The 25,529-nt window shown below is 41.6% G+C and overlaps 1 protein-coding gene across 2 annotated transcripts in view; it reads left to right on the top strand.

Annotated features, from left to right (window-relative positions):
- LMF1 (lipase maturation factor 1) overlaps positions 1-25,529 on the top strand; it is a 349,579-nt gene that overhangs the window by 148,716 nt on the left and 175,334 nt on the right. For both annotated transcript variants that reach the window (XM_073361771.1, XM_073361772.1), the window contains one exon: positions 4,222-4,287. In XM_073361771.1, coding sequence (XP_073217872.1) covers positions 4,222-4,287 — 66 coding nt within the window. The remainder of the gene's footprint in view (positions 1-4,221; positions 4,288-25,529) is intronic.

Raw genomic sequence — 25,529 nt, 5'->3', positions numbered from 1 at the left:
TACAATAGTTAAGGAGATGAAGCCCTGTTTGTTGACAGGGAATCTGTCGGGTTTTTTTTATACAGTGCCCACTAAGAAAATAATGGAGAGGAAAGTGACAAACTGTCCTAATTTATAACCTACTTTAGTGTAAAATCACAAAGCGACAAACCTAGCAATGACCTTCACCAAACCAGCACTCGCTGTTCTTTCCCATCCTGTCTTAGTGATGTGACTTTGTGGTTTTTATGGTTTATCTTCCTCTTTTTGTCTGATTCGTGTGTGTGTGTGTGAGAGAGAGATGATGATCTTGAGCTGTATCAGCTTTGGCTAGAGTGTTTCTGGGATTCCCATCTCTCAGGCTGAGGGCACGAATGCATCTCCCTTTCTTCTTGCTCCCTCTCTTCCTAGTGGAGAATAAAATGAAAAGCTGCATTTGTTAATATTTATTATCATTATTATTCTGAACTTTGGGCAGCTCACGAAAGGGAGTCTTTAACTCCCTGCGCTTTGCAGTCTATTGGAATGTAATATTCGTCCTGCACCTGCTAAGCTTTGTTAATGCAGTCTTTTTGGCTACCAGTGAAAATAAAAATCTGTAAAAATACTAATGCAATAGGCCACATTGTCAACTGGAGTAAGCCTGTGTCACTTCATCAGCTTCGGACACCGATTTATGCTGGTTGAGAAGCTGGCCATTAGAACTGGAGCCTTAATTCCCTAAAATATTTAAATACATAGAACTTAATTTCCTTCCAGATACCCAGTCTTTTTCTTAAAACATGAAAAAAACCCTACTTCAGTGGTTTTCTCCTTCCCTTCCGATCTCATCACAGCGTGCCTAATTTTGCATGTGTGTTTAATGTTTTACTCCACTCTTAGTGAAGCGAATGGCCTGTATAGGCAGATGAGCCTCGAATTAAATTTTAATCTTTAAAGAGAAGAGTTTTAAAGTAACTGTGCTCCATTAAGACTTACATTTCAGAAGTCAAGCCCAAGAACCATAACTGAGCGCCAAAATAGAAAGATCATTGTATAATTGCCTTGTTTGTAGAAGAATAAGAGGGGAGAAGGGTGGTAGTGAAATATGTCAAAAATCTGAATCTATCATTATTTTGCTGATGGATGAATGTTTGAGCAACTGTTTTTAACTAAGGTTCTTTTCATTTTCTATTTATTGTGCGGTTTTTGTAGCTGATGACCTAATGGCTTTTTCCCGACCTGAAGAATACCATGCCAGCTTCCTTAAAAGGGATTTTATTTGTGCAGATCTTTGATATTTTCGGGGGAGTTACGGGACAAACAATCTCCATGACTGTAAAACATCTAATATTTTTTAAAATGCTGTCCTAGCCACGACAGCGGGGCTATTCCACAGTTGACACTCACAAAATTTATAAGTATTTATAAGGTTGGTGAAGGGAAGGATCCAGGAAGGCTCTGCCTGTTTTGCTATCCCTTAAATTAAGATTGAATGATCCAGGGGTTCTCAAACTTTTTGTATTGGCAACCCCTTTCACACAGCAAGCCTATGACTGAGACCCCCTCCCCTTTATAAATTACAAATGGGGAGGTTAATTTTAATGTAACGGGGACTCGCGGCTGACAGCCCCCAGGCATAGCTAGGCTCGTGTTCCCCAAGTAACCCACTTGTGACCCCCTGTTTGAGAATCCCTAACTGTAGCATGAATGTACTCATATATGTCATACTCTCAAACTGTGTCTTTATAAATGGCCATCCAGGAATTGCAAACAATTCGGGTAGGCGGTGATGCACTTTAGTTAGTACCGGATGAAGATACTTAGGCAAAGGTTTCTGAAAAGCACTAGTGATTTTGGGTGCCTCAGGTTTTTGGGTGCCCAACTTGAGATGCCTTCAAGGAGCCTGACTTCTAGAAAGTGCTGAGCACCCACCCCTGGGGTAATCAGGTCCCTTCTGAGTGTATGAAATTGGACACCAAAAATCACTAGACATTTGTGGAAAACTTTGGCCTCAATGTTTTGTATTGCAAAGGCAAAAACTTCAGCATGCCCTCATCTCTGCCATCCCTGAGCACGGGTTGGTAGAGGAAATTAATGAATTTTTTCTACTAAAGAAAGAGGGAAATTTTTAATTTAGGTAACCTAGGAAGGTAGGCAAATCTCCCCTAATTGTATACAGACCATAGAGCTTGTCTCAACCTTTTGACTAGTGAAGCTTTCCTCAATTTGGGATATTGTGATCCTAATCAGAGACCTTTAACCATACATCAAAGCAGACTCTCCTAATCTGCATACCTTCAGGCTGGCATGGCTTGATTGCATGGTTTCCTGCTAACAGACTCATCTCTGGCCAGGTGTCTTTCCCGCTGTGGACGACTGATTCCTTTTTAGTCTTCATCGCTGAGGCAAAGAAATTTAATCCTAATATTACTGCCAGCCATGGAATGGACCCGCTGATTTGGAAATGTCACTCTGCTGTGGCCGTGAAATATCAGTGCACAGCAACCTCTGATACCTGCTTATTTCACTGCCAACCTCTAACCTAAGGTAGAGTAGACCTGTCATTAGTGTATCCATCTGCATTTAAGCCTGTCAGCTTCCTTCCCCTTCTCTTCTTTTGTTTCCCTAATTACTTTGATTACATCAGCATATCCAGCCTGGGTCCTCTGTTTGGTTCCTAAGGCAGCATGAATTGTCTGCTCGGTCTGCTTTAATATGGATCTTATGGTAGGAGGCAAAGGTGGGCCTCAGTCGCGGGAGGTAGAGAGAGAGAGTTGGCTCTGGGTCTCGAACTCCAGAGTCGGAGTGCGTTCAGCTTTGGAGGTAGCTCTTCAGCTCCTTACAGAGAGAGGCCCTAATTTTTTCATGGTTGCTCTGATCTTTCTCCTGTCCTTTCCACCCCCTGCAGCAGGGCTTGTTGGGGGCAGAGGGCCGTGGTAACCAGTCTTTGGAGCCATTCAGCAGCTTGTGAGTGGGAAGCCCTCCCAGCTTATCCCAGCCCTTACAGGGTTTGTCTGTGGCCCATGCCAGCTGACTTGGGTTCGTGGGGCTTGGGCAAAGAGGCTGTTCAGCTGTGGTGTAGACATTCTTTCTGGGGCTGCAGCCCGAGCTCTGGGACCCTCCCGCCTTGCAGGGCCAGCTGTGGGTTTTTAAACATACCCACAGAGGTGCCCAGGCTGCTCCCTGGGCTAAGCACTGGGTCCCTTGGCTCCTGTGTTTTAGACAGTTGCTGTCATTACTCTTGTTAGTATTTGTATTGCGGTAGGGTTGGGGCCTCTAATCAGGGGTCTGAGGCCCATTGTGCTAGGCACACAATGAAACGGGGGGGACCCTGCCTTAAGGGGCTTACCGTCTGTCTAAGCAAGTCACCAGATAGATAATAAATAACAGCATTTTGCAGCCTGGCTTTTCCTGTCTTGTGTTCCATCCTCCTCAGCATAAGGGCTGGCATGACAGATGTGGGGGGTGCTGCTGCACCCCATGGCTTGAAGTGGATTCCATTATATACGGGGTTTACAGGTCGATGCAATGACTCTCAGCACCCCCACTCTAAAACCTGTCCACCTCGGAGACAAGTGCACATATCCCCCTGTGTTGCTGTTGATAAGAGAGTATTCTCAGAGATCCGAAACGCTTGGCAATGTACCCCCGCCTTTTCTGCGGTACAGGTGCTGTAATGTGAGACCTGCATTGGCTGGCTTACCCTTAGTGTGTGTGTGTGTGTGTGTGTGTGTGTGTGTGTGTGTGTGTGTGTGTTACCTTATCACCTCAGATCCCTTCATGAACCTGTAAGGTGCTGAACATCCTCAGCCCCACAGGAGGATCAAATGCCGGGAGAATCTCTCAGTTTGATCTCAGATAAGAAGTGTTTCGGTTCCCTTGACAAATGGCATGCTTTTATCTATCCATTCAGGCATGTATCCCCGTGATATCTTCTGCCACATTTTAAATGATGTGTCACTTTCCAGTGAGATTTATACGTCAAATTATTTTAAATAAACAGAAAATGGAAAGTGTCTGTTGCCTAGAAACTATTTTTCTCAGTACTCTGGCATTTGCCATGTTCTCTAAAGTATAATAAATGAAAGCTTGGGCGCAGAAGTAGGGTGGCTTTTAAAAGAAGTTATTCATTGAAATCTGTTGTTTTCCTCTGTTAATGTGTGGTTCTCTCCCTGTGGCTTAACTGTAGCATGACATATTGAGGTATTATCTTGAAGAGTAAAAGAAAAGAAACCTTTGTTTTGGGCTTTTTTCTTACAGGGGTTGATTAAAATCCGAGGTGATCGCTGCTGGAGAGAGTTGACCTGTATGGATTATCATTATGAGGTGAGCGCTCTGAACACCACTAGTTGCCTGTCCGCTTTACCTTGTTAGTAATTCTCTTTTTCCGGACATCTTTTCTCTCTTTCACCAGCTGGGTTGCAGTTGCTCTCTTACCCCACCCCACCGTTGTAATCTGAGGAGCTTCTGATAACTTCATCAATATCAATGAGCCATGCAACTTTTTCCCATCCAATAAACCCATGAGCCCTCTTCCTCCTAGCCCTCTCTCACTGGTATGAGTTAGGACTAACATCACGGGACTCAGCCAGATTACTCCCTGTGTGAAAATGGTGCAAGAAGAGACGTTGGCCCTTAATATCCAATTAAGTCCTGACTTTCATTTTCTGACTTTTACAAGTTTTTTTTTTTGTTTGCTTTAATCAGAACTTGCTTTAAAGATATAAACACAATTTTGTCATCTTGTGACACAGTGAAGGTTTTGACAAGCCTTTATAATGAGTGAGCAAAGGTTTATTATACCTGAAAGGACCAATCAGTGAGCTTAGGATTTGGGGAGAGCCAGCTGCAATCCTATTATATAGTTGACACCGATGCACCAAAGCAGTGCTAGATGAATGGGATCTGAAACTTGGTAGTCCACATCAGGTAGATAGGAAGCCTGCTAGTTTGCTCGTCCTTTTTTAGCATTTCAAGGTAGGGCCTTTATCACGTTCATCCAGGGCTAAGACTTTCAAAAATGACGAGTGATAGTTAATGTCTCAGTGTTTGGGTGTTCAGGCTGAGACACCTTAAATGGTTTGATATTCAGAAGGTGGGTGCTTTCTGTTTACTCTTCCAAAATACAGATGTATTTGAGCAGAAATTGGGCGTAGAAACAAAGTGTGATCAAAGACGTTGAGCAGGAATCATTAAGTTCTCACTCCATGTACTTTTCTCTTGCCTTTTGAAATCCATTTCAGTTATTTGTTTTCACGTTGGTAATAAATAGCTGTTTGTATTCTGGCTCCGGGCATTATTACCCTTTAGATTGCAGAGAGATGTAGCAACACCATCCTGCATTCTTGTGGTCATGATTTGGTCTTTGCATTTGTATGTGCCTGGGATTACAAAAAGAGATACCCGTGAAGGTAAGCTGGTCAAATAACCTTGGTCCGTTGGCTGCATAATCAAGGAAACTGCTGGGGTAGCATTCTTTTCTTCTTGGTATCTAATAAAACTGATAATATATTGTTAAATATGTGTTAAATCTATTGTTTATAATACATTTTTCTACCTGCTTAGCCGTGGAGCACATTGCACCTGTTTGCTCAAGTTTGCAATGCTCCCATTTGATTTCCTGGTGCAGGTTCTGATGTTGGCTTTGCCCCATGTCGTCTCGAGGATTTCAGAGATCTGCATCTTTGCACTTTAATCCAACAATTGAGCTGAGGTGGGATACTGAGTCTGACAATCCCTACATCTGGGGAGACAGTTTCAGTGGACCATCATCTCTGGAAATCATGACCTCTTCCACTGAAGGTCTGGTAGAACCTGAGTCTTCAGAATGCGTTGCAAGATGTATGCATGCCTTATTTTTATTTTTATTTTCCCCTCTGGAGGGGTAAGCTCAACAGGGAGAGTAATAATAAGTTGGAAAGTTCTTTCAGTACCTCCCTCCCCCACCATTTAAGACAAGGGACTCCACACAGTAAAAGGGGTCCATCCACTCACTCCAATCCTATTGAGGGATCAGGGGCCTTAAATTCCACAGTATGAAAAATAAAACAAAAGGTCACCAGTATCTGAAGCCTTTTACTTTCTGCTCTTGTAAGTTAGTTAAAAGTGGCTTAATTTCTTTTTTGGGGTTTATGAGTGTTAGTCCAAAATGTAGAATTTTCATTTTTGCTGTTTAAAATAAATAAATACCAAAAAGAAGCAAAGTTGGGGAGTTGCTTTGAAAGGCACTTTTGCGCATGTGTAGCTCATGACTACGTTATACAATTACTGCTATTCAGCTGTAGGCATCAAAGGAATTCAGAAGTGTGTGCTCTCTGAATGTATATTGCGGACATCTAGAGTACAGATTTCAGACACAAAGACCCTTGAATACTAGAGTTTTTAATCATAATATAGTTGCAGCCATGGTAAAATGTCCCTAGCTGCCTACTTCATTTTGAATGAATAGCAAGCATGCCCCTCTGTCCTGTATGCTTTTCTACACCTGGGAATAGTCAAAGGAAAGCCAATCCATAGCGGAGATAATTGGAATTCCATCAGCAGCTCCCTCAGGTGACCCTAACCTATAACAATCATCCTGCAGAATGCTATGATTTTTTAAATCAAAACCAGAATCAGCTTTGTAGCCCAGAAAGTTAATTAAAATCACTCCTGTCATATCCATAATGCGGGATTCCAAACCTGCAGAAGTCATCAGGAACAGGAGCACAAAGAAGATAACATTATCAATATCAATTATTTAAATCCACAGCAGCAACTGCAATGAAAGGAGAAGAAAGAGATCAAACCTTGGCAATAGTAGATAAAACTCCACAATACACCTGTAGATTAAATTTGACACACACAGGCTCTCCTCGTTACGTATGTGGTAGAAATGGTTTGACAAAACTCTCCTCAGGCAGGCAGCACTAATTGGAAAGGAACACACACTATTTCATTGTTTCCTATGTATTCCGTATTTTGGATGAGACATAAAAGCACAGCCCTGATGGTTTGGGGGTCATTGAAGCTTTAAGGCTTGGTGGTACTCAGATTATTGGGGGTGGGGTAGTCAGTTCCAGTACAGGCAAAATTTCTGTTTGATTAGTTGATCATGGGCAGTTTTGTAGAGGGGACGTAGCCATGTAAAGCCTTCATGTACTATATGTAATGTTGGGTATAAGCCCATTTAAGAGGACAGATGAACAAATTGCCACTGGACGCAAGACTCTTCTTCTCTGAGGTGGTTCCATAGCCAAGCTCTTCTGCATCCACCTTTATCCCTAGCTTCCACCATTGATATCTCCCAGCAGGTGAGATCAGTAGAAAAACCATATCCTTCCCACTCCCTTGACCAAATTATTTCATGCATACCTGCCAGCTGCTACCCTTTATAGCACCATAGTTACCAATAACCTGACTCTGCAATGAAGTGAGAGTAAGAGAGGGAGAACGCTGCTTACAGAATCGTAATACAGAATCCATCTAAACAGTGGGAGGAAAAAAGAAGGAGAAACAGGCTGTAGCTGAAGATGTCTCTGGAAGGGAGGAAATTATTCAGGAGGCTGCTTGTGATTAGAATGATAAAACTGGGTAATGGACCAACTTTCAAATGGACATGGGCCAAATTTTAGTCTGCAGTGATGTATTGTTTGCTCTCATATTCCAATCCGATACTCCAATCCAACATCTACATGTGCTCACTTGCCAAGAGAATTAATGAAAACACATGGCCCCCATCTCTTACATATTGAGCATACACTGTACTATTTATTTGCAGTAGAACCAGCAGCTACGCTCATGGAAAATAACATATTTCCACTTTTGTCGGAAATCATGTATAAAATAACAGGTTGTTATGGCTTCGGTAATTAAACAGAGAGCATATTTTTTGCCCCACTTTGCCCCTCTTGGGCCTTAACCCAAGACTTGATGGAGATCTGTTCCTCTAGTTAAGGCTCTTTGTTTGGAAGGCTTATGACCCTTACATTTGTGTAATTTAGAGAGGGAAATGTCAGAATGCATAGTTTATACGGACATGATATTTTCCAGTCTTCACTTGTTGCTACATCATCTCGTAAGGAGGTACGGAGGAATAGATTTATTCAAGTAGGTGTAGAAGATGATGTAAAAAGATACTAGCAAAGATGAGCAATTTAGATTTACATTTGATTTCCCTTGCTGCTGTAATATAGGAGCCAGGAATCCTAAATTCTAATCCCAGCTCCTCCAGTGAGTTACTGTGTCACCTGGAGCAAGTTGTTTAACCACTCTTTGCCTTGGTTTCTCCATTTGTAGAAGGACAGGTAATTTGTGTTCCGAAGGTGGTGCTGTGATTGGATATGACAAAGGGGAATTATGGTGGTTAATTAGTTAAAGGCTTATACAGAACTTTGAAAAGGCCAGAGAACCAAAGCTAGGCACATACTTTTGCACAATCGGGCATGCACAAAGTCCGTGTGTACAAGCTGCCAGTCAGGTGAACCTGCACATCAGGTATTAGCACACACAAGTTAACCTGTGAAACGATATGCACATAATTGCATTAGCAGACCTAGCTTTGAAAGTTTGCTTCTGCTTTATTATTATTCATGCTTGCAGCAGTTCTAGCACTGACTGCTGTGGTTAGATTAATTTTGCATTGAGGGTTGCTTTCTTTCTTTTTCTTTCTCTGTTTCTGTTTTTTTTTTTTTTAAAGAAATCCTTTTGCTGCTTTTGAATTGCATTCAGTTAAACATATTTACTGTGCTCTTAACATGGATGGAGATGGCTTCTGAGTGTATTACTGTTTGTTCTTATTTTTTATTAACCACTTATCTACTGTGTACACAAGGGTAGACAAAAGAGAGCTGGATTCTGCTCCCACCGAAGTCCATGGCATCACTCCCCATCAATCCAGCTGATGCAGAAGCAAACCCAAGGAGCTAGGCCATGGGGCAGATTCTCCACCCTGCTGTGATCCCTTTGTATTGCTTAGGAGCAGTGACTGGCCACATCCTCCCAGCTGGAGCGGGGGAGTCCCTAGTGAGAATGGAGCTAACAAACCTGCCTCCTGCGCCACCCTCCCTCTGGGGAAGGGGGGGGGGGAGGGGCAGGAGCATTGCCGGTTTGTGCTCAGCTTGGGTCTATTCCTGGAGTGCACCCAGCCTAGGGACTGTTGCCAGCTGGCACAGGTCAGAGCATCCTTCTAGATTGCTCTCACGTGCACTGGGATAGAGGGTCAGGCAGAGAATCAGGGAGCCGTAACCAGCTCTCCCAGTGGTCCCTTCCCATCCCCTGCTTTGCCAGACTTATACTCAACAAAGCAAAGGATCTGGCCCATTGTCTGCTGGTTCTGTGTATGCAGCATAAGCACAGTGCCTTTACGTGCACTGTACGGGTAAATCCATGCACAGCACCCATATTTAAAATCTCCATGCAAAGACGCAGATATCCAAACCTGCGCTCTCGTTTTGTGGAACACCTTGTAGCCATATGTCCTGGCACGTGAAAGGTTTGAGTGGCATGGGGGGATTTGCATATGTAAACTCAAATCTACTCCAAACAGAGCCTGTGTTTTTGGTTTCCAGCATTAGTCTCAGTGGAATAAGATAATGAGGTAATCTTAGAAGGGAGAAAGTCCGATTTGATTACACTTATCCTGTCTCTTGTGGGCCAGTGCAAGACGGTTCCCTTTGGTCTGTGTTCCGGTGATGTGTTTTGTGGTGATTGTCAGTGCATTGTAGTTTTTTGATTACACTGTCACTTATTACAATTGACATGGAAAGATGCCTTGCAAAATTGCCTGCTTTAAAAATTATCATCTTTATTAAGTGTAACCATCCTCTCCCTGACTGACTCGTAACTGTCATTTCAAGTCTGCAAAGTCACACGAATGATACTTGGCATTTGACTACAGAAATGAGCGGATCGTTTCAGCAGCTACGATGCACTGCTCCATCTAAGCTTCGTTTTCGTGACTGGTTAACCCACCTTGTGTCTCACAAATACCACAGATGCAGCAATTCCTCAGTTGGAGAGAGACTAGGAAATGAAGGAGAAATCGCTATCACTGTCAGAACAAGAAAGAAAGATGATCCATAACTTTCCACAGCCCTAAAAGTACAATGTGTGTAAGCACAGAGGGTGAAATTTACAGAGCATAAGCCCAAGATTTGTGCAGCACATTAAGTACCATTTATGCCCTATTTGAGGATCTTACAGTGGGATTTAAGTCTGTGTGCTGACCCGCAAGACAAGGGTGAATGTCAGCCATAGTACAGAAGAAATATACAGGACACAAGTCATCTGTCTGAAGACATCTCTTTTGTTTAAAACTGTGCATCAAGATTTAAGGACAAAATACCTAGGACTCTAATAGCAGAAGGTGCAGGTTGAGGTGTCCTGCTGTGTAATAGGATGGGAATAACAAGGGATACTGCAGGTCAGGATTGAGGTTCCTTTGCAGAATTACGGGGGTATGGATAGTATATCTCTTTCCTTACATAAAAGTTTCACCATAAACACACATAATAATAATCTAAGAATATAATACTTTGCCCTTCTATGGTACCTTCAATCCAAGAATCTCAGAGTCCTTTACATCCATTGCTGAATTAAGCTTCGTGATCCCTTGTGAAGTAGGCAAGTTTACAGCTGGGGAAACTGAGGCACAGAACTGTTAAGAGACTTGCCCAAGGACACAGAAAGCCTGTGGCCAAAACTCCTGAGATCCTTTTCCCTTTCCAGAAGACCATCTTTCTAGCATGGCATTTTGCTATTGTCTGGCCACTCATAAATGCTCAGCATGCCTTAATTATTTTTTAAACTGGAAACACAAGAAGCATTTAGTTTTAAGACGTGTAGAGAGTCACATTAACTTTGCCAAACAGGTATTGGAAGAGAAATAAGTGAGTCATGCTCTAGGCCTTCTTAGTTTGACAGTGCTCTTGGGAAAAGCTTTGTCGTTCCTTACACTAGATACTGCACAGAACATAAGAGGTCACTTCTTCCAGGTTCTACAAATTGTTGCTAATTATTCTATAACCATTTTTTTAAACAGATCCCATCAATCAGCACTTTAACCTTTTGCATACAGCAGATCTCCACTTCATACAAAAGCCCTGTCCAGAGTACAGTATCTTTTGTTCCTAATTATGTGCTTGCTGACCGATCGCCATGCTGATAAAGATGAGACGGAAGCTTGCTGGTTAGTTCCAGTTTGTTTCTTTAACTGCCTCTTGCTTTCCTTTTTCTCCTGGAGAAGTCATCATTAGACTTTTAGTCTACCTCTGTCAAACGTTTTATGCACTAGTAAGTAATTAAAAACTCTTTACCTAGCAATTAATTTTGGTGGGATGGCAAATTATCTGTCTGTCACCACTAGTGTCTTGGGATAGATTATAGTCTAAGCAGCTCTATCCTGATGGGGACTCAGATGTTTCTGAGGCTTAGATAAACAAGGAGTCAGACCACCAATCCAAAGCATCTTTTTTAGTTACAGGTTAATGGGAATTAAGAGGAGCTGGAACAGAGTGGAAATAAGAAAGAGGAGAATTTAAAATACATTTCTGGGCATGGTGCTGTACAAGGGGTCAATGGGATGCCTTCAGTTTCCTCAACTGTGGGATACTTTTCCAGGAAGGAGGCTTGTTGGGAAGAGATGGGGTCCGCCTGACCAAGAACTAGCCAGCCTAGTGAGTAGGGTTTTAAACTAGGTTCAAAGGGGGTGGGCATGGGCGGCGCATGAGCTGCTGGCTGTGGGAGGCTAGCCCCCAGTCCTGCCCCTTCTGCCTGAGGCCATGCCCCTGCCGGAGCCCAGAGCCCCCCCCCCCCCCCCCCCCCCAGCAGCCACCAGACCCTGCCCCGGAGTGCCGAGATGGGGGCTGTGTGGCCCCAGTTCTAGAGCGCCAGGAGGGCGGGCAGCATGGCCCCAGCCCAAACCAGGGCCACCACACAGGGGGCCTGGAGGCAGAGCATGGGTGAGGCTATGCCTGGCTGTTTGGGGAGGCACAGCCTTCCCCAGCCTATGATTCCCGCTGCCCATGGGGGTGGGTGACAAAAGCCCACAGGTAAGCATTAAAAAGGAGACTTGAGAGAGCTAGAAGTTGGGGGAGAACATGGAAAATTACAATAGGGTCATAGGAGCCACAAGAGGAAAATCAGTGGGGGAATCTGCTCAGCATCTCAGATGTCCATACACAAACACAAGGCATATTGGGATTAAACAGAAAGAACTAGAAGTTTTAGTACATAAACTAAATTATGACTTAATTGATGTCTCAGAGATTTAGTGAGATAAATCTCATGACTGGAATGTTGATGTAGAGGGGTATAGCTTGTTTAAGCAGGAAAATAAGGGAGGAAGTGTCACTTTACACATCAAGACTATATATACATGTTCCAATGTTCAGAAGGAGGTGGGAGGCAGACCAGTTGAAAGTCTCTGGGTAAAGATAAAAGGGGAAAAAGTAGGAGTGATGTCATGGGAGGGTTCTACTGTAGACCACCAAATCAGGAAGAAGAGGTCGGTGAGGCATTTCTAAGACAAATAACAGAAATATCCAAAACACAGGACCTGGTAATAATGAGGGATCTTAACTACCCAGACATCTGTTGGAAAAGTAATACAGCAAAACACAAAATCTCCCATAAGTTCTCAAAATGTATTGGAGTCAACTTTTTGTTTCAGAAAGTGGAGGAAATGACTAGGGGCCAGCTATTTTAGACTTGATTATAACCAGCGGGGAGGAATTGGTTGTGAATCTGAAGGTGGAAGGCAGTTCAGGTGAAAGTGATCACGAAATGATGGACTTCATGATTCTAAGGAAAGGAAGGAGTGAAAGCAGCAGAATAAGGACAACGGATTTCAAAAAAGCAGATTTCAACAAACTCAGGAGAACTGGTAGGTAAGGACCCATAGGAAGAAAATCTAAGGGATAAAGGACTTCGGGAGAGCTGGCAGTTTCTTAAAGAGACAATAGTAAGGACACAACTGCCAACTATCCGATACAAAGGAAAGATAGGAAGAAAAGTAAGAGCCCAATATGGCACATCAGGAGCTCTTTAATGACCTGACAATCAAAAAGGAATCCTACAAAAAGTGGAAACATGGATGAAATGCTAAGGAGGAGTACAAAAGAACTGCATGAGCATATAGGGACAAAATCAGAAAGGCTAAGGCACAAAATGAGTTACTCAGGGACATAAAAGGCAATAAGAAGAGGTTCTTTCAATACATTAGGAGCAAGAGAAAGATGAAGGAAAGTGTGGTTATTAGGGGGAAGGAGAGCTTAATGACTGATGATATGAAGAAGACTCAGGTGTTCAATGCCCTATTTTGATTCAGTCTTCACTAACGAGGTTAATAGTGACCAGATACTCAACACAGTTAATATTAACAACAAGGGGGGAAGGAATGCAGGCCAGAATAGGAAAAAATCAGGTTAAAGAGTATGTTTTTTATATAAGTTAGATATATTCAAGTTGGCAGCGCCTGATGAAATTCATCAGAATGTACTTAAAGAACTAGCTGAAACAATCTCGTAACCGTTAGCAATTATCTTCAAGAACTCATGGCAGATAGGTGAGGTGCCAGAGGATTAGAGAAGGGCAAATCTACTACCTGTGTTTAAAATGGGAGCTAAGAGGACCCAGAGGATTATGGAGGAGTCATCCTAACTTCAACACCTGAAAATACACCAGAACAAATAATTAAACAATCAGTTTGTAAGCACCAAGAGGATAATAGGGTTAAAGGGAATAGCCAGCATGGATTTGTCAAGAATACATCAACCTAATGTCCTTCTTTGACAGTATTAGTGGTGTAGTGAATAGAGGGGAAGCAGTAGATGTGATATATATTGATTTTTAGTAAGGCTTTTGACACAGTCCTACATGCCATTCTCATAAGCAAACTAGGGAAATGTGGCCTAGATGAAATTACTATGAGGTGGGTGCACAACTGGTTGAAAGACCATAGTCAAAGAGTAGTTAGCAATGGTTTGCTGTCAACTGGCAGGATGTATCAAATGGGGTCCCACAGGAGCCAGTCCTGGTCTGATAGTGTTCAATATTTTCATTAATGTCTAGGATAATGGAGTAGAAAGTGTGTGTTTACATTTTCAGATGACACCAAGTTGGGAGAGGTTGCAGGCTTTTAGGAGGACAAGACTAGAATTCAAAATGACCTTGACAAATTGGAGACTTGATCTGTAATCAATAAGATGAAATTCAATAAAGACAAGTGCAAAGTACTACACTTAAGAGGGAAAAATCAAATGCACATCTACAAAATGGGGAATAACTGGCCAAGTAGTTGTACTGCTGAAAAAGATCCCGGGGCTATAGGGGATCACTAATTGAATAAGTCAGCAATGTGGTACAATGGCGAAAAAGACTAATATTCTGGAGTGTATTAACAAGAGTGTTGTTTGTAAGAGTGGGAAGTGGTTGTCCTGCTTGACTCAACACTGGTGAGGCCACAGCTGGAGTCCTGTGTCCAGTTCTGGGCACCACGTTTTAGGAAAGAGGTGGACAAATTGGAGAGAGTCCAGAAGAGAGCAACAAAAATAATCAACGGTTTAGAAAACCCGACGTACAAGGAAAGTTTAAAAGAAGTGGGCATGTTCAGTCTTGAGAAAAAGACGACTGCGGTGGGGAGAGCCAATAAGTCTTCCAGTATGTTAAGGGCTGTTATGAAGAGGACGGGGATCAATTGTTCTCCATGTTCAGTGGAGGTAGGACAAGAAGCAATGGACTTAATCTGAAGCAAGGGAGATTTAGGTTAGATATTCAGAAAATCTGTCTAACTATAATGGTGGTTAAGCTCTGGAATGGGCTTTCAAGGGAAGTTGTGGAATCCCCATCAGAGGTTTTTTATGAACAGGTTGGACAAACACCTGTTGGGGATGGTCTAGGTTTGCTGGACTTGATGACCTCTCAGGGTCCGTTCAAGACTCCTTAGAATCATAGAAATGTTGGGCTGGAAGAGTTTTTAAAAATATTATAAAACATTTATGCAGTTCTGTATATTTACAAACATGGCACTCTACAGACTTCATCTCTACTCTGAAGACAAAATTCAGTCCAAATAGGATTGATGATCAAGTTAGTAAATTATTAAAGCTAATAAACACCATTCTCAAGCTCTTACTTCAGTTTGAAGGATCATGTCTTGGGAAGAAAATGACTATGTGGATGCCAAAGTAATGTAAGCAAAGCTTTCTGAGAATAACTCATTCCAGCTAAAGAGCCAGGCCTTCAACTTGAGCTAGACATAGTACTGAAAACGAACAAGAACCTCTAAAACCTTGCTAGAAAAGTGCAGCTCAATATCTGTTTGTTGCTATCTTCCTTGGTTATGGTTAGGAAAAAATGCTTTTCTTAATGGATAGATTTCCCAGCCCTTTGCATACAGAGTCTGTGATCACATGCACCTCTCCTGGCACAGGTTGTATCAAAGCGAAATGGAAAAAGATAGTTAGAGCCCCATGATAAAATATCGACAGCCCATTAGTAACCAATTACGCTCATGTCCCCAGCACTTTGCAAGACAATGACATTAAAATTGATTGGCTGAGAATAATATATATGTGATCTTTGTATTTCTTTAGGGCCAGAGTTCAGTGAAACAACACCCCACCCATGACAGAGAAGAGGATGACGGACATTGTACCTAATTGTAAAGGAAAGAAGTAGTTTAGGGGTTAGGCATCAGATCAAATGAAAAACATAAAAGTCCACTAGATGCTTAGACTTGTGGCTGAAGAAGTAGGCACCATAAATGAAGAGGTGTAGAAAATTCCGCGTAGAGTATGCTTGAAGTACTGTATTTGTGACATGGTCACATGAAGGAGAGCAAATCAAAACATGTCTCTCTTGCTTTCAGTTCTGATTGTGCCACATGGAATCAAATTGCAGTAACTGGATGTTGTAAAGGTCAGGGCTGCTTCAGAAGTAAAATGCAGAAATAGACAAATTCTTAGTTAATGTTGAAATTGGGAAACCAGGAAAATGTGATGGTCTGATGATAACACAAGATCCAGATCCAAACCAAGGCTACTGTTGTGAGGCTTTTTGGTCGCAATTTTTTGCTATCTAACTCAAGTGATGCCAAACCAAAAGGTATTTGTAATTCTTTGAAATCATCACCATCACGCATGTCTTGTTGCAATTGAAACGTAAGTTGTGTGTGCAGATTTTCCCAGGGAAACAATAGCGTGACAATTTTTGCTAAAATTGGAGGTGATTTTTACAGTGGTGGGCAAATTTTTGTGTTGTCTGAGGGTGGTTGTGGAAGACGATGGTTATATAAAGCAAATGCAGAAATGCATTCTTAAAGGGACAGTATGCAGAGTGAAAGAAAAATAGCTTGGATGGGAGTGCATGCCATTAAGCAGGGCTGGTAATCAGTAACAATCGAAATGGAATGATAAAAAACGGAGTGAGATTTCAGATGCATCATCCCAACACACAGCAGAGTCCCTCACAAGACAAACTGCCTAAAAACTTAATATAAAATTAAGAAATTGCATGTGGCAGGCCAAAATCATCTCTCTCTTAAAATTGTTATTAATTCATCTTTGGGGTGGTCAACTAGCTGTTGTCTCCTTCCCGATCCTGCATCCAGGCCTCAATTTAGGAAAGCACTTAAGTCTGTGCTTACTTAAGTCAGTGTCTGATCAAGTTCGGTTGATTTCGATAGGACTTCAGCACATGCTTAAGCATTTCCCTTGGTAGGGATGTTTTCCTAAGGGCTTCAATAGGGTTACTCAGAGGAGCAAAGCTATGCACTGGTGTTGTTATTCTGTGTTACCTTTGCTGGGTTACTTAATCTCTCTGTGCCACACAGTGTACTTGATTATCTGGGGAGAATGATGCTAAATTTCCCTTTTGTTTTTTTCATCCCATTATTCCTTGGTACATATTTATTCCTAGTATATTTACTCACAAAAAATAAAATGGAAGTACAAGATTTGTCTGCCAGGTTTTTTCCAGTTTGAAGAAATTGTTTATAAATCTAAATTATAAAGTAGAAGAGGGTTTTTAGGAATAGAAATTCATGCCAGTAGAAATAGACTGGGATCTTTATGATGCATATCTTCGGCCTGGATTTAGGAAATCATTGAAGGTCTATTGAAGTAAATAGGGCTTAAGCATATGCTAAAAGCAAAGCGTGTGCTTCAGTTCTTTTCTGATTCAGGACCTTGAAAGGGAAAAGAAAGGAAACTAACAGAAAGAAGTGGAGAGGGGGTAAAGAGGTTATTGGATTTCAAGGTGTAGCAAATATTCCTCAAATGCCTTCTAATTTACCATCAGTTTTTTAACTCTGAATTATTTTTTCCTAAGATTTTCAGTTCAGCTTTGAGAAAGCTACCTTTGTATGCTCTTGTTCCTCCACTGAATTTATATACTAACTTAAACCTCGGTTGTTTTAATCTAACCTTTATCTTAGATTTGTATATTGCCCTTGATGAAGGCACCTGTAGTTAGGGTTTCCTAACACTTTTCATTAGAAACCCCTGTTTTCAGTTGATTCAGTTTCTTTCCAGCAAAACTAAACTAAAATGGGGAAACTAGTAAAACTTTGGTGTGAAGGTTCCACGGGGAATTTCCTTTACAAGTCTTTTGAGGTTTGCAGCGTAGGAAGGAATTATTCGCCTTCTGCTGCGGGGATCAGAAGTTTACCTGTCAGTCATGCAGTATAAATGCATTGGTAATATGCCAATACCGTTTTCAGCAGTAATACAACTCCTCTTCCTGGATTCTTTTCTGTTTTCTTAAGGATTTGTTTTAAGCCTTATGAAAGCTTCCTGTACCACGATTGGATTTCATCTTTTCATTACACTCTCCCTCTGTCTCGGACTGGCTTACAGACCACCCAGGACCCTCATCACTTGCCTTGAATATTTTTTCTCTTCTCCTCCCCCCCCCCTTCAGTCTTTTTTGCTACTAATCAGGTTAATCCTTACAACCCACTTCACAGCCACTTAATCAGCTCTCCATGCTGACCCTTTAAGTGGATTTTATCCTGTTGGCCAGCTTGTTAAACAGGCGCAAAAAGAGAGAGCCCATCTCATCCTTGTTCCTATCAGAGGCTGTGGAAATAAGATACAGCTCATGAAATGTTCAAGGTTTGTCATTTTTGCAGATAGAAGGGGGAGCGTTCAGAAAATGATATAAATTGTGGTTTTTTGAGCATGTTAATGGTGTGTATTGAGGAACATGCAGGGAAGGGAGTAAAGATGACAAATTCCGGTGCCCTCAATAAGACAGAAATGGGAGGAGAGAGAAATTGATGAACAAGAATTTAAGGACTGGCCAGTCTTCTCCCGCAGGTGCCCTGACAGCCACGTTAATGAAAAAGTTAGTCATCTGAATTTCTATTGATTCTACTTGCCAAGCAGTTTTTTCCCTTGTGGAATGAAGTATCCTTCCATCCTATGGATATAAAATCTAGTTTTGGATAAGTCCTCTGCATTGACTATAGAGTGAAATAAATTCAGACCAACAATGTAATGGTTTTCTTCACCTTTCTCTCTTCTTTTGTGCAGATGATAGCACTGCATAAATCTGTGAAAAGACATAAAACATGGTCCATATGTCTCATTCCTTTTGGAGGCACACGTAATTAAACAATTGCGTATTATAAAAATAATTCCAAGTGGCTTCTCATTGGCTGATTGTAATAATTTATAAAACAAAAGCAGAGGCTGCCTGACCATACTCTGAGTTGATAACACTTCGTAATGAAAGCACAAAATTGGACTTTGGCTTGGGAAATACCAGTCTCTAGTAGTGAATACAATAATAAATATTAACAATGACCGCACCTGCTGTCTCACAGGCAAAGTCCTTGATGGTACCTTGTTAAAAATGAACAAGCATAAAATTGGAAACAGCATGGAGTGAAATATTAATATTCAAACTCTTTGGGCATGCCCTTCTGCTTAAGAGACCTTCACAAGAATAAGGGAATAGATAGTTCGAGCTATACCATGGGTTCTCGATCCCCTTCTGACAACAAAAATTACTACATGACCCCCAGGAGGGGGGACCAAAGCCTGAGCCCGCCTGAGCCCTGCTACCCTAGGTGGGAGGCCAAAAGCCCAAGCCCTTCTGCCTGGGCAGGTGGGCCAGGGCCAAAGCCCGAGCCTCACCACCCAGGGCTGAAGCCCTTGGGCTTTGGCTTTGGCCCTGAGCCTCAGCAAGTCTAACACCAGCCCTGGTGACCCCATTAAAGTCCCTTTGGGGTCCCTACCCACAGTTTGAGAACCACTGAGCTATAAAAAGAAAGGAAGAAAACGGATGTTGAAAATAGCATATAGATGCAGAAACCATTTATTATAGTGATTGAACTGTTATTACTAAAGTTAATGTAGTAGTTATCCTTTTGGACAAACCACCTTGCTCTTCTTTCAGGTCACTCTTGAAACTCATCTTTTCTGCAATGCCCACAATATTAAAATTTATATTAATTCATGCTTTGTCTATACTCACACTCTGACACCAATTTAATTAAAATACTTTAGTTAAAACAGTGCAAATCCCTGGGCAAACTCTTATTTCAGTTTGTATGGCTTCTTTCAGTTAACTTAAACTGATTTCTAATAAATTTACATCAAAATCAGCTTGATTTAAATGGATATGGAGACAGCCTTTTTCACTGATGTAACTAAATTGGTTTAAAACCACACGTGAATTTAAATGGCCTGACATCTGCTTAGACAAGCCATAGGATTGTAAATTCATTAGCGCATGGACTGTCCCTTTGTTATATATTTGTAGAGTGCCTAGTAAAATGGGACCCTGACCTCTGGATGCTACTGCAATACAAATAATAGTAAATGAAACAATCAGATTCTATATCTTCTATTTCATATATTAAAACACAAATTCTTAAGTGTCTGTCTAGTTAATATGCTTGAGTAGATTCTGTAACCTGCCAAATGGGGCACACATCTATATTAACCCCAGCCCTCACCTGACTTTGTAATGTCATGTCTGAAACTCAGGCCCTGACTCACCAACCTGCTCCATGCAGACTCAGAGGTTTATCCACACATGACAGCTGAGAGTATTGAGGCATAGATTGTGAGCGCTTCCAGGCAGGGCCTCTATCTCTGTAGAAGGCCCCCATCTAGCACTGTGTGGGGGACTTGGCAAACCAAAAATCTACTAGAGGAAGCCCAGACAGTGAGCGCTTCATCGGCAATGTGCCCAGTGCCTGACGGCCACGCTTGTTTTACATACACAGTTTTAAGATCACAGTAACATCCAGGTTAAAAGGGGTACTTCGATCTCACAAAATTTATGTTGTACACCAGCTCAAGCCATGGAAATCCCAGTTGAACTCATCCCTTGAAGGGAGGGAGGAACGTAGGATCAATGGAAACTTCTTAGAAGTGGAACAAGAGAGACCATGTGACCAGGAGGGGTTTCAAACAAGAAATACCCAGAAAAAGGGGCCAGATAGGAAGAGGACGTGAGGGGCAGGAAAGAGCAAGGTGACAGAAGATGGTTAAGGGGCTCCATGAGGTAGAGAGACCAGCCGGCATTTGACATCCCTCAGGAGATGGGACAGCCTGCCTTCCTGGACTCAGAGGATTCACCAAAGACTTGCAAGGGAAGGGTGAGATGGAAAGTACACGTGTTCGTTGTTTTGTATGATCTGTACTCTTCTGTGCTTTACTTGATTAAGTATAGAAGAGCTTAAAGGTGGTAAACTGTGTAAAGTGGGTGTTGATTTTGACAGCTGCTGCGTGCTCCTGAGAGAGTTACACTGCAAACTGGAAGTTTCATATCTTTTGGGATAGGGTGGGTTTAAGTAACTGGGTATCTTGTGGGTCAGTGCTGGTCCTGGGGACCTATGACAGGTCGGCCGAGGAGCCCCATTTCCGAGATGTAGCAGGTGGAAAGTTAGTGCCCCGGAAATGTGCCAGAGAGGCCAAGGGAGGATCCAGTGTTACACCCTGCTGAGGCGCAGAAGTTTAGCAGACCCCAGTGTTCCAGAACATAGAGAGTTGGCTTCCCCTCACAGCAGTCTAAGTGGGTGGCCGGGAGGAGGTGCTCGCTAGGATCTGAGACACCTTAAACCTTTACAGTGGAGTGGAATCCATTTTAACTGGCTGGTAAATAAATAAAACAGTAGTGAGCAAATCTTTGCTCTGCTGTAACAACTTTGCTATGTTTGATATACCTGTTATAAACAAGGTAATATTGACTTTTCGTGTTTGCTTTATGTCAAGATAATTTATCAGGCACTTCAAAGGTGCCTCAGAATGCTAGGTTACCAAACTCGGAGCTAGATTAACTCCCTGGCTTTTTTTTTAAACATTGCAACAGTTTGCATTCCCTTCTCAGGTCGTTTAATTAAAAAGTAGATGTCTAATAGAGGAGACCAAAATGATTAAGGTGGATGGGTAGGCATTTTTTTGTGGAGCGAGGAGCAAGGTGCAGCTTTCAGTGTGATTCTGGTAGAAAAGGTTTCTCGAACAGGAATATCTTCCAGTGGGAGCTAACATTTCCCGATTTTTAAATCTAAAAACACTTCAATTGACATTTTCCATCGGGCCCCAACATGTATCTATTTGCAGCAGCATGGGAGAAGTCATAAAAACCACGTGCATTATTGCACCTGCATCCCTCGATGCAGTTTTCCAGCCTTGCCTCATTTATTTTGATACGGAATGAATTGCCGCATTGGAAGTTATGACCATTTTACAGTAAAGAGACACAACTGTTTTAAGTGCTTATGTTGCTTGTGCTTTGTGTCTTGACTTTGCAGAGATGTAAAGGGGGGGTGGACTTGGATTTTACACATGGATGACTCAGCAGATAGAAAAGGCCCCTTTCACAGAGCAAGATCCTGCTTTCATTGGTCCAGACTGTAATGTCCGTACTGACGCGGAATACTACTTTATTATACTACAAATAATCCCACTGAAACCATCGTGGCCACTTTTGGATTAAGGGTATCGTGATCTGACCCATTACATTTAATTTGAGTTGGATTGACTTCAGTGGGAACGTGAGCAGGTCCATAGTGACTTTCACCGTATGTTACTTATACCCAGAATTTCATTGTATTCCAATGCTTCTAATACGTGGATTCTGTATGCAGTATAATGTCTAACAAATTGGGCTCATATTCGCTAAGGAAAGTGTGTGTCTGAGAGATACACACTCTCTCTGTATATGCACATGTACCCTTCCAGGATAGGGTGATTTTTTGATCATGCAAAATTGTCAGTGCCCTTTACCATAAGCATTTCTTAAACCTTTGTGAAATGATCTTTTTGCAGTCTACTTTCCATCACCTTTTATTGAAGCTATAGGGTATCATCTAAAATACCTTTAAAATTCTGATAAGCTTTTTTAAAGACATTCTGTTTCCCAGGAAAAGCCTAGTAAGTACTCCACAATGCAGTAATACCTACAGCAGTGGTTCCCAAACTTGTTCCACCGCTTGTGCAGGGAAAGCCCCTGCCGGGCCACGCCGATTTATTTACCGGCCGCGGCCGCAGGTTCGGCCAATCGCGGCTCCCAGTGGCCGCGGTTCGCTGCTCCAGGCCAATGGGAGCTGCTGGAAGTGGCGCTGGCCAAGGCATGTACCGGGAGCCGCGATCGGCCGAACCTGCGGACGCGGCAGGTGAACAAACTGGCGCGGCCTGCCAGGGGCTTTCCCTGCACAAGCAGTGGAACGAGTTTGGGAACCACTGACCTACAGGCTTACAAGGGTAACTATACCAATTGTTTATCACCTTTCACAGGATTTAATTTCTGTACATTCCCCCTTTATCCTCTTCCCCCTCCTGCCCCCTCAGCATTTGTCTCAGAGTATAGGAAAATAAGGGAATGATTGATCTTTCCCTTCCCTACCAAAGGAACTGTCACTTTGTGGCATAATTGTCAGAGCCAGGAACCACCCTTCTGTGTGCTCCTCTGCTCTGCCAAATTCCTTGGCCACACAAATAAAGCTTTTTGCCCTTCGACCTACCAGTTATGTTGGAGAAACTCCTCCATTCCTGCACTGCTGACCAGAAGAAACGCGAGCTATAGAATCTCGTAGTTTTGCTGTATCAAATTAGTCTGCACCGAGAGAGCCTGAACGTGTACATCAGCTGTGATCTAAAGAGAATATATTTTTTTGAATTGATAATCATTCCTATCCCTTTGCTTGGAAAACTCCTGGGATGCAAAACTGCTGTCTGCCAGATATTACAGTGATCTTCAGCTACTTAACATTTTCCTTGCTCATGTCCAGAAAGATGTGTAAAACTACCACTGAAATTGATACCAAAATACCTGCAACTTAATGCAATCAGCTGCAGACAGTGTATATAGAGCTCTAGTGAACACATGCAATTTAATTGTGCTTAAAATATTCGACCTCTAAGACATCTGTTTTGTTATGGAAAAGGAATTATGCACTTGACTTCTTATTGCAACTACAGTATAGTGTAAGCAGTTAAGGAAATTATTTGTAGACTAGTATATTCTCCTGCTTTGAATATCAGATGACGTTTTGGCCAGAGCGTATGAAAAACGTGTGAACATTATATCTTTGTCTTTGAATATTAATGAATTCATTTGTTTAGTGAATTTTCATGCAACAGCGATATGGTAAACTTGTTCATACTTGGTAAATCAAATGTCAAAATCGTTACCTAGAAAATAATATACACAAAACAATTTTATTTACCAACTAGATTCCACTAATGGTATTTGATTTTTTTAGACTTTTTTATTCTTTTCACTAAGCTATTCGTACAGGAATAGCCATAACCAATGTCTGCAGTTTTCACTAATGTTATATGTGTATGCACACAGACTTTCAATATCTCCTTTAGTAGTTTTACATTTGGCTTAATTCACTCCAAAATATGCTAGATTTTTTTTCAGCATGGAACAGCTATCTCAATAGCACTTCACAACAGCGATAAACTCCTCATTTTTCCTATTATACAGTCAAGATTTAACCTTTTGCAATGGATCATGTGATTACAGTCCAGGGTTTTTTTGTGTTTTTCTTTGTAACTAGCATGCTGTGTTTACAAAGATCTAATAATGAGATCATTTAAACCTTCACTCTTTATTAGATTTGAATTGTAATGTACAGATACATTTCCCCCTCAATAAGATGGAAATGTTTTCTGTAATATAATATAGAGTATATATATTTTTCTCCCCACAGTGTTAACTGGTAGTATTCCACTTATTTTTTCAGTGTCGTTTTTGGCCTTACAAGTAACATGCTACTTGTAACAAACGCTCATAACTTCCGGATGCCTATAAAGAACAAAGAATGTGGCATAAAGATTTTGCATGAATGAGTTAATAAAAGTCTGGGCTGTGTTGTTTTGCTCCAAAGTCGTGTGCACAAAACTGACCTTTAATCAGGGAATATAAATCACGTTCTAGTACTATTATTTGTAAAATCCTATAGGCTTGCAAATGCACAAAAGAAGCCTTTGTCTCTTATTAATTTAATTTATAGGTTAGAGTTTCAAATAAGTAGCAAGCAAAAGCTGATTTACAGTTCACCTCCAGAATTGTCATTATGAAAAGCATTGCATTTGCTAGACAGCCTAAAAAATTGTGATATGTAATTAGAAGCTTTTGTTATTATATACAATATAATAGAATTTGCTTATTTTTTCTGTATATACAAATAATTATAAAAAATATCTGGGAGAGCCGCTTAAGGCGATTTCGTCCTTTCAACCCCCAAAACTTCACAGATAGGAAAAAAAATGTTATTTTTGGCCTCATCTCATTCACACTAAGACATGAGCAATATGAAGGTTTGAAGATGCTGCCTCTGTCTTTGTGTGTGTGGAATTACACTGTCATCTTTTGCGCAGCTCCATGCTGTAAAGAAAAAATTACTCACCTTAATGTTAAAGTTACAGCTGCTAGAATTAATACAGCTTTTTTTCCCTCTTAAAAGTTAATTTTATATTTTTAATTTATAGGCCCAAGGCACAAAATTCCTGTATGGAATTGGATCCACCTCCATGGTTTTTCTTCCCAAAGTTTAGAAGTGTTCTGATCCAGCGTTCTGGTTCAGGCCCACTTCCTACATTAAACGGGCCCAGATCTCTAATTAAGGTACCTACAGGTAACGGCCCAATAAAGTCAGTGGGAGTTTTCCCATTGCCAGGATCTGTCTTGAAATGCCTTGAAAAGCAAAGAGAGCTAAAGCATTTTAAGAGCCACGTGGTCTTTTCACATTTATTATTTTAAAGGACTCTTAACTGCACAAGTAGGTTTTAACATACTCTAGCGCATCTCCTGATCGAATGGTGTGGGCAAAATATGTATTGATAATCATGGACTCCTTAATATGTGAATGTTATGGGAACCGGTGTGCTCAAATGGCATTTCTCTTGATCATATCCGTGTACCCCTTTATTGGTAGTTTTCCAAGGATCATGTTGTTCCTTTTGTCTCTCAGCCAGGCTACCACGGTTTTTTATTACTGCCTTTAGCATTAATTAAGACGTTTGGCAAAACTGAACTGGATTCATTGCATTAGACAGAGAAACTACTGAATTCCAATCTGTCATGTTAGATCCATTTGAATGTAACACAAGATTTGCAATTTC

Source organism: Lepidochelys kempii, chromosome 10 (genome assembly GCF_965140265.1).
Source record: "Lepidochelys kempii isolate rLepKem1 chromosome 10, rLepKem1.hap2, whole genome shotgun sequence".
NCBI lineage: Eukaryota > Metazoa > Chordata > Testudines > Cheloniidae > Lepidochelys > Lepidochelys kempii.
The sequence above is the reverse complement of the archived record's forward strand: the minus strand, read 5'-3'. Positions and strand labels throughout refer to the sequence as shown.